Source organism: Larus michahellis, chromosome 1, assembly GCF_964199755.1.
Source record: "Larus michahellis chromosome 1, bLarMic1.1, whole genome shotgun sequence".
NCBI lineage: Eukaryota > Metazoa > Chordata > Aves > Charadriiformes > Laridae > Larus > Larus michahellis.
Window position 1 is genome coordinate 116,419,633 of NC_133896.1, and position 13,353 is coordinate 116,432,985.

Genomic DNA, 13,353 nt, shown 5'->3' on the forward strand with positions numbered 1-13,353 from the left:
CTTCCTAGTTAGATTGCAATGCCTCTAAGTATTTATAACTAAGAGGATAAGAAAATAAACCATTTGGATTTCATATATGCATGCAATATATGGAATTTAATCTGTTTCTGTGATTTAGGCAAGCTAAATTATTTTGGATCTATCCTGTATATTTTTGGAAACCTGATTTTGATCTAGTGTTTTGAATAAGGTACAATATTATAGTATAAAAGATCACTTTTAATTTGTGTTCTTGAAAGATAAATGTACAGTTTAAGCAGTAGCTGGAAACTTAACAGGTTACTGAAGAAGATAGCTTTTACTTGGACCTCAAATCCATATCTCCTTAAGCTTCCGATTGAAAAGCAATTTGACTAAATTAAAGGCCTTCTTGCAACAAAAAGCACAATAATTTTTTTGGTGTTTTAATCAGAATGAATGGATGCTATTTAAAGTTCTTAATTATCTGTTGACTGCTCCTCCTCTATCTTTGCCATTGGTCGTGTTTAATTAGCTTTCCTATAACTCTTGCCAGCCTCATTATTAGCACCTGGACCAATGTATTTGCTTGTATCTTCAAAGACCGTATAGGATAACAAGCTAGACATCAGTGGCTTTTCCTTCCTTCTGTTTCTTAACAGCTTATGTCTTATTAAGAGTCAGTTCCCTCATATTTAAGTTGTCTACAGATTTTTTTTTTATTATTTTTATTTTTTAAATGGGAGAAGGACAGCCTTTAAGATATTATAGCAATAGGCAATTGTAAATTTTCTTTTTCTGGAAATCATGTGTTTCATTCTGTCAAATGTAGCTTTCCGAACATCAGTTTATTCATATTATGGGTAGAACTTACTAACTATAATCAGATAATAAGAACCTTCATGTTTTGTTATGTCTTCCAGAAAAATTGGTACTGTGCAATTTTTACGAGTAGCGGCCTCAAATTGATTCATGCTGTTGCACAAAGAAAGTCAAGACAATCTTACAAAGCTTCACTGATGGAGCCTGGAGCTGATGTTGTACATTGACTTCAAAGTTACCTTAGGAAAGAATAGGGGGAGAGAGAGAAAGAGAAGGGAAAACTGCTCCCCAGTAGCCAGCCAGGAAGAGCAGTGATGGGCATTCTTAGACAAGCATCCTGTCCAATGCAGGAGATGACCCTCTAACAACATTTCTCATAGTAACTGTGTAATTTTAATGGGGACCAACTCAAGCTCCCCTCTGGTTGTTCGTGCTTATGGTACTATTAACGTTGGTTAATAGTTAAAAGGTTAACATGATCGGTTGCTGGTGTTGCACAATGGATGTTAAGCTTCATGCATGCAAAGTACTGGGGAAATATGTACTGAATTTTTGAATAGCTATTATCTGTTGTGTTATTTACCAAGTACTATAGTAATAAACTAAAAGGTAGAGGGGAGGGCTGAAGAGCTTGTGCAAACTAAGGGGAAGGTGAGGAGATGAGGAAGGGGCACTTGATACAGAGGGGAGACTGCAACAGCAGTTCAGGCCAGGTGGGTGACCAGGCACAGACCTGCAAGAGAAAGGCAGGCTACAAAGCAGCCTTTGGAAGGTATTACATAGGTTAAGCTTAGCACCAGAAAGAGCATGCAAACAAAGCGGGATCACCATGCAGGTATAATCACTTACACATGACCCACATAGTCACAAGCAAACTTTGTGCTTACTGCTCAAGTGCATTTTGACCATGGTGGATATTCTGTAGCTGCACCTTGTAATTGTGAATTTGTGCTTGGTGCACAATGTTGCCCACTGTTCCCCGAAAATATGTATCAGTCTATTATCTTGAAGAGATTTCTTCCCCGCCTTCGGTTATGATTTTTGTACCTGTTGTGGTTTAACCCCAGCTGGCAGCTAGGACCACACAGATGCTCGTGTAGTTCTTCTCTCTCCCCTCAAAAGGGCAGAGAGAACAGGGAGAAAAGGAGAGGGAAAGGCAGAAAAAAAGTCTAATAGAACAATAACAGAAATAATAATCATAATAATATAAAAATAATGATGACACAAGTCACTCTCACCACCTGGTGAATTGGTGCCTTCCTGAGGAGTTGATTGCAGATTCCCACACCCCACCAAACCCCCATTTATATACTGAGCATGATGTCTATGGTATGGAATATTCCATTGGCCATTCCATTGTTCTGTCTAGACTCCTTCTCAGCTTTTATGGGAGGTTGAAAAGAGTCTTTGAAAAGTATAAACATTGCGTAGCAACAACTAAAACAATATTCATTGTTGACATTCCTTTCACAGCAATCACTAGAAATAAAATTAACTCTTTCCCAGCTGAAACCAGGACAGTACTGTATCCTGAATTACTTCATAATGCTTAAGAAGCAAGTATTAAAATAGGCTTCTTGGTAATTACAAAAGGGAATTCTGTTTCTATACTTACAGGTGACAGAATGGAACAGGAAGCTAGAAAAAAAGAGGGTAGGGCCTTGTCTTTGGTTTTCCCTGGCATGTTAAGTTTGAGTAAAAATTTGGCATTAGAATGAAATAATAAGAATATTCATCTTTTTTAAACTTATAGGAAGAAGCAAGAAAAATTGATTTAAATTCTATTTGGAAAACCAATAACAGCATTTAATTTATTTTTTGCTTTTATGTCCATAATGATGTTTGGAGGAAACATTAGAGAAGCGACTAGTTTTTGCAGGCCTAAAAGTTGTTCACTATGTTGACCCGTGACGGTGTTACTAATAATGCTCTGAATTTTGGTAGTGACAAGTGTTCGATTGGTAGATTATGTTCTTCACTTTTGACTATGTTGATGGAGGACTGTGTTCATTTTGTTGCTTTATGATAGGTTCTAGAACAAAGTTCTGTAAATACAAAGCATTTAAAAAGAGATAATTTCTCAGTTACTCCCACTCTGAGATACCTACCATAAAACAGTTAAATGTTTTTGCATAGAATCATCGAATGGTTTGGGTTGGAAGGAACCTTAAAGATCATCTAATTCCAGCACCTCTGCCGTGGGCAGGGACACCTCCCACTAAGACCAGGTTACTCAAAGCCCTATCCAACCTGTTCTTGAATATCTCCAGGGGTGGAGCATCCACAGCTTCTCCGGGCAACCTGTTCCAGTGCCTCACCACCCTCACAGTAAAGAGTTGCTTCCTAATATCTAATTTCAATCTCCCCTCTTTCAGTTTAAAACCATTACCCCTTATCCTATCACTACACTCCCTGATAAAGAGTCCCTCCCATTCTTTTCTATAGGCCCCCTTTAGGTACTGGAAGGCTGCTATAAGGCCTCCCTGGAGCCTTCTCTTCTCCAGGCTGAACAATCCCAACTCTCTCAGTCTGTCTTCATAGGAGAGGTGCTCCAGCCCTCTGATCGTCTTCGTGGCCCTCCACTGGACCTGTTCCAACAGGTCCATGTGCTTCTTATGTTAGGGGCTCCAAAGCTGGATGCAGTACTCCAGGTGGGGTCTCACCAGAGCAGAGTAGAAGGGTAGAATCACCTCCCTAGACCTGCTGGCCACCTTTCTTTTGATGCAGCCCAGCATACAGTTGGCTTTCTGGTCTGCAAGTGCACATTGCTGGCTCATGTTGAGCTTCTTGTCCATCAACATCCCCAAGTCCTTCTCCTCAGGGCTGCTCTCAATCATTTTCCACCAAGCCTGTATTTGTGCTTGGGATTGCCCTCACCCAGGTGCAGGACCTTACACTTGGCCTTGTTGAACTTCATGAGGTTTGCACAGGCCCACCTCTCAAGCCTGTCCAGGTCCCTCTGGATGGCATCCCTTCCCTCCAGCGTGTCAACTGCACCACACAGCTTGGTGTCATCGGCAAATTTGCTGAGGGTGCACTCAATACCACTTTCCATGTCACTGACAAAGATGTTAAACAGCGCCAGTCCCAATACGGACACCCGAGGAACACCACTCATCACTGGTCTCCACTTGGACATCAAGCTGTTGACTGCAACTCTTTGAGTGCGACCATCCAGCCAATTCCTTATCCACTGAGCAGTCCATCCGTCAAAGCCATGTCTCTCCAATTTAGAGACAAGGATGTTGTGCGGGACGGTGTCAAAGGCCTTGCAGAAGTCCAGGTAGATTATATCAGTTGCTCTTTCCTTATTGATCAACGCTGTAACCCCATTGTAGAAGGCCACCAAATTTGTCAGGCACAATTTGTCCTTAATGAAGCCATGTTGGCTTCATGTCACCAATCACCTCCTTACTTTCCATGTTCCTTAGCATAGTTTCCAGGAGTATCTGGTCCATGACCTTGCTGAGGACACAGAGGTGAGACTGACCTGCCTGTAGTTCCCCAGGTCTTCCTTTTTTCCCTTTTTAAAATGGGGGTTGTGATTCCCTTTTTCCAGTCAGTGGGAACTTCACTGGACTGCCACAACTTCTCAGATATGATGCATAGTAGCTTAGCAATTTCATCCATGTCATCACATCCCTGAGAAGTTGTTGAGTACCTCAGCCTTCTCCATATCCCAGGTAACTAGGTCTCCCATTTCCTTCAAGAGAGGGAACACATTTTCCCTAGTCTTCCTTTTATCACTGACTGTAGAAGCTTTTCTTGTAGAAGCTTTTCTTGTTGCCCTTTATGGCCCTGTCCAGATTTAACTCCATCTGGGCTTTAGCTTTCCTAATCAGATCCCTGGCTGCTCAGACAATTTCTGTATTCCTCCCAGGCTACCTGTCCTTGCTTCCACCCTCTGTAGGCTTCCTTTTTGTGTCTGAGTTTGTCCATTAGCTCCTTGTTCATCAACGCAGGCCTCCTGCCATTTTAGCCTGACTTCCTCTTTGTTGGGATGCATTGCTCCTGAGCTTGGAGAAGGTGATCTTTGAATTTTAGCCAGCTTTCCTGGGCCCCTCTTCCCTCCAGGACTTTATCCCATATTATTTTGCCCGGAGAGGCCAAAGTCTGCTCTCCTGAAGTCCAGGGTAGTGAGCTTGCTGTGCATCCTCCTCTCTGCCCTAAGGACCTTGAACTCCACCAATTCATGGTCACTGCAGCCAAGGCTGCCCTTGAGCTTCACATTCCCCACCAGCCCCTCCTTGTTGGTGAGAACAAGGTCCAGCATAGCACCTCTCCTCGTTGGCATCTCTAAGTTCCACTTTACCAGGCCAGATTCTTGGACTTCCTGTGCGTTTTAACACTATGTATGTTATCAACCATGTTTTGCACCTCGTGCAGTAGTTGTCCTGTACTATCCAGACCTGCAAAGCATCACCTAATGTAATGAATTCTTGGGAAGTCACTGCTTTAAACTATCAGATTGTCTTCTGTGAGGATTTCTTGATATTTTTTCCTGGCAGCTTTCAAGATAGTGTGGCATCTCCTACTCTTTTTTTATCACAGGGACCACCATAATAACAAGGCTGAGCTGAACTTTTCACTGAAACAATTCAAGGAGGATGGAGAATAAGGGAAAGGGTTGAAGTGGGTTAATCACTTTTCCTCACTTTTTATGAGTTCCCAGAGAATGTGATCTTGAGTACAATGTAAAATGACCATTATAGAGGTGTTATTTTCTAGACTAATAAACAGCTAGGTGCCTGAACACTGGATTGGCTTTACTTCCACTGTTTTCAGATGTGCCCTCAGTTTTTTGAGAAGTGGCCAAGTCATGGTAGATTGGAGTTTCACACTGCTTTGTTTACTCTTTTTTTGTCAGGGTATTTAGGTGCTTAGTTTACTGACAGCTCTCTTACAAATCTAGCTCTCAGACACTTTTGAGGTAAATTTGTCTGATGCTTATATTTAAATCCCATATACATCCAATGAAGAAATAACATTTTTCCTTATTATTTTTTTTTAGTATCATTAGTCTGTGGCATTGTGGTAGGTTTGTTTCACCCAAAGACTTATACTGGGAAGAGGACAGTGTGAATCTAAGGCTTAAAAGTAATGGAAGTGGGCCGTAAGATCCCCAGAAATTGCCAGTTGGTTAGTCTCACAGCATCAGTGACCTTCCGTAATGGAGTATTTCCACATTATATGAAACAAAATGAACTGCAAATAAAGGAACAGTTTAATCTCTGAGGCTGCAGATCTGATTGCAGTTCCTGAAAATGTGCGTTTGTTGCTGGATATTAATGATACAACTGCTGATAATGATTATTGAAGACATTTATATTAGCTCACCTCTCAAATTAGACTGTAGTTTGTGATTTAGATGTTTCTTTCATTTGTTGTAAAACACTGCTTGCTAAGGACTTTCTATAAATTTTAAGCAATATTAATAATAGAACAGCCTAATAAGGTACGAACTATTCTTTTATAGTTCTGTTTTCTGCTCCTTAAGCTACCGGTTAAAGGATGTTAGCATAAACAATGAGATTTGTAGGAAGATTTAACTGACAGACTCTTGTGTTCTTATCCCTCTCTTTCCATTTCTACACTAATAGTAAAATAAATCTGGACACATTACTGAGGTCTACTTAGTAAAAAGTACTTGAAAATACATGTGAAATAACAGCTATAATGCAGAACATTGCAGTTCTGTTTTTTCTTTAAATGGCAAAAGCACATTGTTTTCTGGAAGACTTCATCTGTTTATCTTTAGAAGATGACAACTTGTTTTCCAGATACTTTCTTTATTCTTCTTCCTCCTAACTTGTGTTTGTCACTCTTCCTAAAATATTTTGCTGTCTTTGAGCTCAGGGCTTGAACTTTGTTTCATTTGTCTCAATCCACCTGGCTGGCTTCACTTTCAACTAAACTTAGGGTGTCACTTCTCTGGTATAGCATGCAAGTATCCTGTTACATTTCAGCTCTTTCATTATTCTTCACCTGATCAAATGGTGGAACAACTGCCTTTTCACTTAATCTTATGTCTGCAGAAGAGCAGCCTCATACAGAAATCTGTATGGTTTTCATTCCAAATCTTAAGCTTATTCTATTCATCACATATAATTCTACAGTTTGGTTTCAAAATTTGGTCATATATCTGTTTGCAATGCTGTCTTGTCCACCCGCAGGAACCATATTAGCCTGAATCTTTATTTTCAAATATTTCTTCTCCTTCTGTGATTCTGAACCTCTTTGGTATTCCCCAGTTGTATGTTCACACAACAAGATCATGTGTGGATCTTCTGATTTCTCTCATGTTATTATTCTTTGGAATCTGGTTGCATTTTTCTCCCCTAACTCCTCCCAAAGTTCGCCAATTTAAACAGCCATTCAAATATGCTGCTATGTAACTTTGCTATTCCTAATATTACTAAGAAGTATTTGCATATGCATATTGCAATCGGTATTAATGCCTTTTATTTTAGCAGTGATATATAAAAAAATATTTTTTAAGAGTAGGTTGATATAGTGATAATATAAGTGGATTCACACAATGGAATGTACATATAGGTGTATTCACTCAGTGGCATGCTAGATGATTGCAAGAGAAATTATCCACAAGGATACGGGAAAATATCCTTGGCAGAAGATACCAGTTTCACTCTGTGATGACTAAACTATTGTTACTCCAGTGTATTTACTTTTTTTTCATGATTTGTAATGTGACTACCATTCTGACATATTTCGTTGGTCTATTGCTGCACGAAGTGGGCATTTTCACCTTGCTGCAAATGTTCCTGAAAAGATGTTTCACTGTATTTTAATCATTCCCAGGACTATCATGTGTCAGTACCAATGCCAGTGCAGAAAAAGGAAGAAAGAGTTTAAGAAAAGGTGAAGTCAGGACGGAAAAATCATCACACTCAGCGCTGATAGCAAATAAGTTATTGCACAGTGCACATAAGGGAGTTTAGTGTGTCACTCTGTTTTCTGAAGACTGGGGACAAAAAACCCCGCAGGCATAAGGAGCATGACTGGGCCCTGAACTGTCTAATTTAGATGCTATTTTCTTTGACACTTGCATCAGTCAAGAGCAGGGTGCTTCAGCGACGAGTGTAAATATAAGCTACTGAGAAGCATAGTAGTCTGTAGTCTGCAGCAAAAAGTTATACTTCCCAGTATTTATTTTTTTTTTCCCAGAGAGTTTATATCCACTGACTGGGTCTGTGTTGCTGTATGGGTTGGATGGACAGGATTTGGCTCTCAGCCATAGTTTTTGCCACTGTATTGTACCTCAGTGTTTAGCAAGAATAGGACAGCATGGATTCTTACTGACTGTTGTTAATACTCCTTTGAACAAGATGGCTTTTGTTTTTGACATTGTATATTGTTTCATCCTTTTACCTATTAGTTATTTTGTAATAATTAAATATATTGTGCGCTAAAAGGAGTGATTGCAAACGTAAGCACTCCAAATTTATGAAATGCCAGAATCAAGATTGCAACTGAAGTTCTCATTTGCTCCCTTTGTATAGGTGTCTTAGATAATTATCTGAATTATGAGAACCCTTTTTTTCTCTGGGACACCATCCTAATGGTTTACATGTGTCCTCTCACCAGTGTAGACATAGATTGCATATTTTCTCAATGGTGTTTATATTGCTGCATACAACCTGGTTTGCAAAATGTCAGTGTATGCTTTCAATTTATAACTAATGTATGATATAAGAACAGCCTGCATTCATGAACAACTCAAGTTTGGGTTTAATGGCAAGTTTCTTTTAAAGAACATTGATCAAAATGTACTTCAATCATCTACGTAAAATAAGCTTTTTAAAGAATTTATTCTTAGCAACATTTGTAAATAATTATCATGCTGTTCCCTAAGATAAACTTCAGTATTTGAGCAAAGTATAAATTGAAACCAAGAGGTTAAAAGTGATTGCCTACAAAATCTCTGAAGCCACATTGTGGAAACATGATTAGGAGCGGTCAAAATTACAAAAAGCCTGAGTATTCAGAACTCCAAAATTAGATCATTTGAATATTCATAACCTCTGTAAATGAAACTCCATATTTTTTGTGCATCGTGTAGACACGTAGTTTAGACAAATAATACAAGAGGTTTTGAGAATTTAAACTAATATTTGCATCTTTACAGAAAGATAAGGAAGACCAGTGGCTAGAGAAAAAAGTGCAAGGTAGTAGAGACCACATCATCTTAGAGCATCTTCAGTGGACCATGGGTTACGAAGTACAAATCACAGCTGCCAACAGACTGGGTTACTCTGAACCAACATTGTATGAATTCAGCATGCCACCAAAGCCCAACATTATTACAGGTAAGTTAATTTTAGAGTGTTTTCTCACTATGAATTATTTGCTATGCAAAGCACACTAATGTGTGTAGTGGAACATAAGGTAACTGAAGACTTCTTTAACTGACAAAGCCCAAGACCTGACACTTTATTATCAGCAAAGACTCCATTCAAAATCCATAAATGGAGCCCCATTTCCTACTTTTCTCTTAGTAATAAAGCAATTTGTAAGTACAGAATAAACATTGAACCTTCAACCTATATGATGACAATTAACAATAAACATAGTATTTAAGATACACCTGCTATACATTTTTAAGTTTCCTTGTACTGCCCATTTATCTGTTGTAAGCAACTTAATTGTTAGAATTCTTGATTTCAGTCCCACTGAAAAATATCTCTACATGTGCTTCAAGATACACATGTAATAAAGGTATTTATTTTAACATCTGATGAGGTTAAATCTTCAAATAATCTTGTTTAAATACCACCTTAGTGATTCACCCTAACATGGTAAACATACAGCCTTCTATCAGTCCTATTTACAAGCTTTAAAATCTATAGAAATGTTCATATTTTTAACTGTGTAAATAGGAAAGTTTGGATTTTTTTTAAGGAAAACTGCACAGTATTTAAGAGTGAGTGTGTTTCAGCAGTGCAAAATGTGTATGCACCAATGCAAAATTATTTCATTCAGAATAAACCAAAAATATGATGGTAATTTCTGATCTATTACGTGTAATTTTTATTTTTTATAAAGCCAATGTTATGAGGAAGAGACTTCAAACTTTTTATCTAAATTATGAGCTGGTATCTTTAATAATAAATTACAAGTTAGATCAGTGTCGTCATTACCATTTTAAAATCAGATGTTAAATTCTCTAAAAGAGTACTTTCTATATGCCATATATTAAACTATTAAAGTATTAGAATCAGATTAAAATCTTACCAAATAAATATAACGGACAATATATTAAAATGTAAACCATATATCAATATCTATGTTTCAGTCTGAGCATGTGACTAGCATTGATCTTAGTAAAGTGGCAATGAGTTTGAATGAGTCATGGAAATGGAAAAGTCAGTGTCAATGGAAAAGTTTGAAATAACTAACAAATTTTTTTTTCTGTCTATTGCAAGTGTTCTTCAAATATATTTTCAGGGAAGTTATCTCAAGATCTCTGCAATTTTTTTTAATATTCCATAGCAATTTGTTTGTATTGGAAGCATTGTTACTTGCATTTATAGAAAGGAGTAGGCATTTGTAATTCATTAGTAGGTTCAGATCAGTTCTAGTACAAATATTTGGTTTATGCACTTGGATTGCAGTAGTGAGAGTTGATTTGCATCTTGATGAAATTCAGGGCCTAAATAGGCCCTATGTTTTTAAACAGATAGTGCCTTGTGATTGCCATCATTCCGAAATAAAATTTTACTACGTGATTGAAAAATAAAAGGGAAAAAATGTAGGAAAGCTTATTGTCCTAAGGAAATAAAAATATATATCAAGTAGAAAAATAAATAAAACCTTATTTAGGTAAATGGAAGGGATAAGCCATTCTGCACTTTTGTATACTTGAAACACAAATGTCCTGGTTTTGCAAATGTTACTTGTTTTCCAATGCAATCTAACTTTAACCTGTTATAATTATTTAAAGTATTACATATTATTGCCACAGCTGTTGGAACTGACAGAAAAATGACATGACAGTGTAAACGATAACGTAGATAGTCTCTAGACATTCAAGTAAAAAGCAGCTTCGTTAATTTAGTTTCAGAAGATAGGTAGAATATTTTTCTCTGAACACAGTTTTATAGGCATTTAGGGGCTTTTCCCTTTCAGTGCTCTCCCATAACCTCGAAGTAGTTGTAAGAAGTCTGTTACACTATTTAACATTAGGTCTTCTTTATATGAATCATTATTGCAATTATGATTGTGGAACTAATTAGTTTCCTTGACAACTGTTTTTGCAAGCCTGAAAAGAGTGTGAAATTCCCATCATAAAGATATTCTGTAGGTGATTTTTAAAAGTATGTCAAAAGACACTTAGAATCAATGGAACATTAATGTTCATATTCATGAGTCAGTATGGATATCTTGTTTTGAAATGGTGTAATATTGTTATTGCAATATAATATATATATATATATAAAACATTGCAAAAGTATGAACCTACTCTTTTAAAACTTGATAGATAATGTATATACAATGCCTAACTGTGAGCAGAATAATTCTTTCTGATATCAGTTAGTCAACTCGGATGATGCACTATTTGTCTGCTGTGAGGCTTAGGTATTCGCAGCTAGGCATCTACGGCTAGGTCCAAAGAGGGATGTAGGCAACAAGAATGAAATTAGGCAGACTTCTGAATGAAATCTGCATCACCTATCCTGTGCTCATTTAGCTGCTTCTGATGACCGAGATTCCCTTCCTGACTCTTCATGTAATTATTAGAAAAGTTGCTAAGAAGGTTTTCATCTGTATGTGCCCAGATCTATGGCACTTCAGCTGAACTGAGGGTTTCTGTCTTGCTCTAAATTAAATTAAAAAACAAGATATCTATAGATCCTGTGTATGCAATCTCATAGATATAACTTATTCCAAGAGAATTTTGGGATTCCTTAAATATTATGATAGTTAACTGTACTTAACATAGTATTATGGTGAAAATGTGTGCAAGCTAATGCAATTAATCAGAGAACTGGAGAGAGGTGGAGGCGAGGATACATTTGTTGTCCTTCGATGGGTGCTTACCAGGGAAATAGGAGCTGTCACAAGAAATAAAACTTTGGTTCTGATTCCTGCAGAAGGAGCTTGCTTATGCTTTCAAGAGCAATTGGATATAAGGCAGAAGTAGTAATCCCTGAGGGCAGGGACTGGAAGCCAAAACTCTACTTACGTGAATACACAACTCCTGTGGGCACTGAGTCCACGGCTTCTGCCTGCTATATAAGTGTAAGCAAGTACGAGCTCCTGGCCGGCAGTCAGATTCTATAATAATGATGATCTTCCATTACCAGTCGTAGGTCTAGGAAGGAGCCCGAGACTGCAAATTGCCGTCTGGCATCAGTGAGGTGTATAAATGTGACAGACATTGCTTTAAATTTTCACATGGTTGGCCTCAGCAGCCTCCAACTATAGATCTACTTGATTTTCTAATTTGTGTTCCTGGGCCTATAACACAATCTCCATTCACTGAATCACTCAAATTTGTGATTAGTTCCTCAGAATTTGTAATCCTTTTAATAAAAGTTTCCTAGTTTTCTGAAGGGTTTACCAATGGAACCTTGCACTGACTTTGAGAAATACTCAGCAAACCAACTTCTTAAAACACTTTCCCTTAATAAATGAATGTACAAATATATTCATGTATGTGTATATGTTTATTCATACATTACTGTATATTATATCTATGTATACATTATTTTGCTCCCTACTTTTTTGAGTTATTTTTTTCAGTAAGCAATTGCATATTTGTATTTCACTTTTTACTTAGATCTATGAGCATGTATTTAAGAATCATGCTTTGAAGAAAGAGCGGCGTAGTCTTACATGTAGTATTTTATGTATTTCAATATCTTATTAGGGTTGTTAGTTGGCAGTACTTGCAGGCAGGTGCAACTCTTAACATCAGTGTGCTTGCCTCTAAGTGCTGATTTGCAATATTTTAGAAAATTATGTTCTGGCTTCTCTATGGTGTTAAGCTGCTTCTCGTCCTGAGAGAAAAAAGGAGATTCTCAAAGGAGCTGTGTGCCTTAGCTCTTTATCAGTGTTAGGACAGCATAGACTAACCTCTGCAGCTATAACAAACCCTCTGACTATGTGTCACTGGGAACAGCTGAACTCCATCAGCTGCCGGAGGCATTTGTATGGGTCCATTCACTCTTTCTCAGTAGAGCAGAGAGAGAGATCCTGTCTTTGTACCATGCAACTGGTACAAAAGTGTCCGAATCAGCTGTCATCCTGAACCATTACTATTGCAACCTAAAAACACGCCTACAATTCTATATTAAATGAATCTTAAAAGAAAATGAAATAGAAGGTGTTAAAAGAGGATACTTTCTGCAAGTGTTAGATATATTTTCAGATATTAGTGGTGGAAGATTTATGCAGGTGCCGTCTTCCAAAATCTTTTATCCAGTCAGTGCTGTTTCTCTGGAAGGCCAGTAGGTAAATTAAAAATGGCTGCAAGTTGTGCTTTATCGTAAGTTTTTTCTTGTTTGTTATAAATTAATAACTTGGCACAATAGTGGGAAAATGAGAAAAGCA

At 37.7% G+C, this 13,353-nt stretch overlaps 1 protein-coding gene across 1 annotated transcript in view; it reads left to right on the forward strand.

Annotated features, from left to right (window-relative positions):
• NCAM2 (neural cell adhesion molecule 2) overlaps window positions 1–13,353 on the forward strand; it is a 301,713-nt gene that overhangs the window by 257,043 nt on the left and 31,317 nt on the right. Inside the window, exon 15 of the mRNA XM_074599962.1 lies at window positions 8,927–9,107. Coding sequence (XP_074456063.1) covers window positions 8,927–9,107 — 181 coding nt within the window. The remainder of the gene's footprint in view (window positions 1–8,926; window positions 9,108–13,353) is intronic.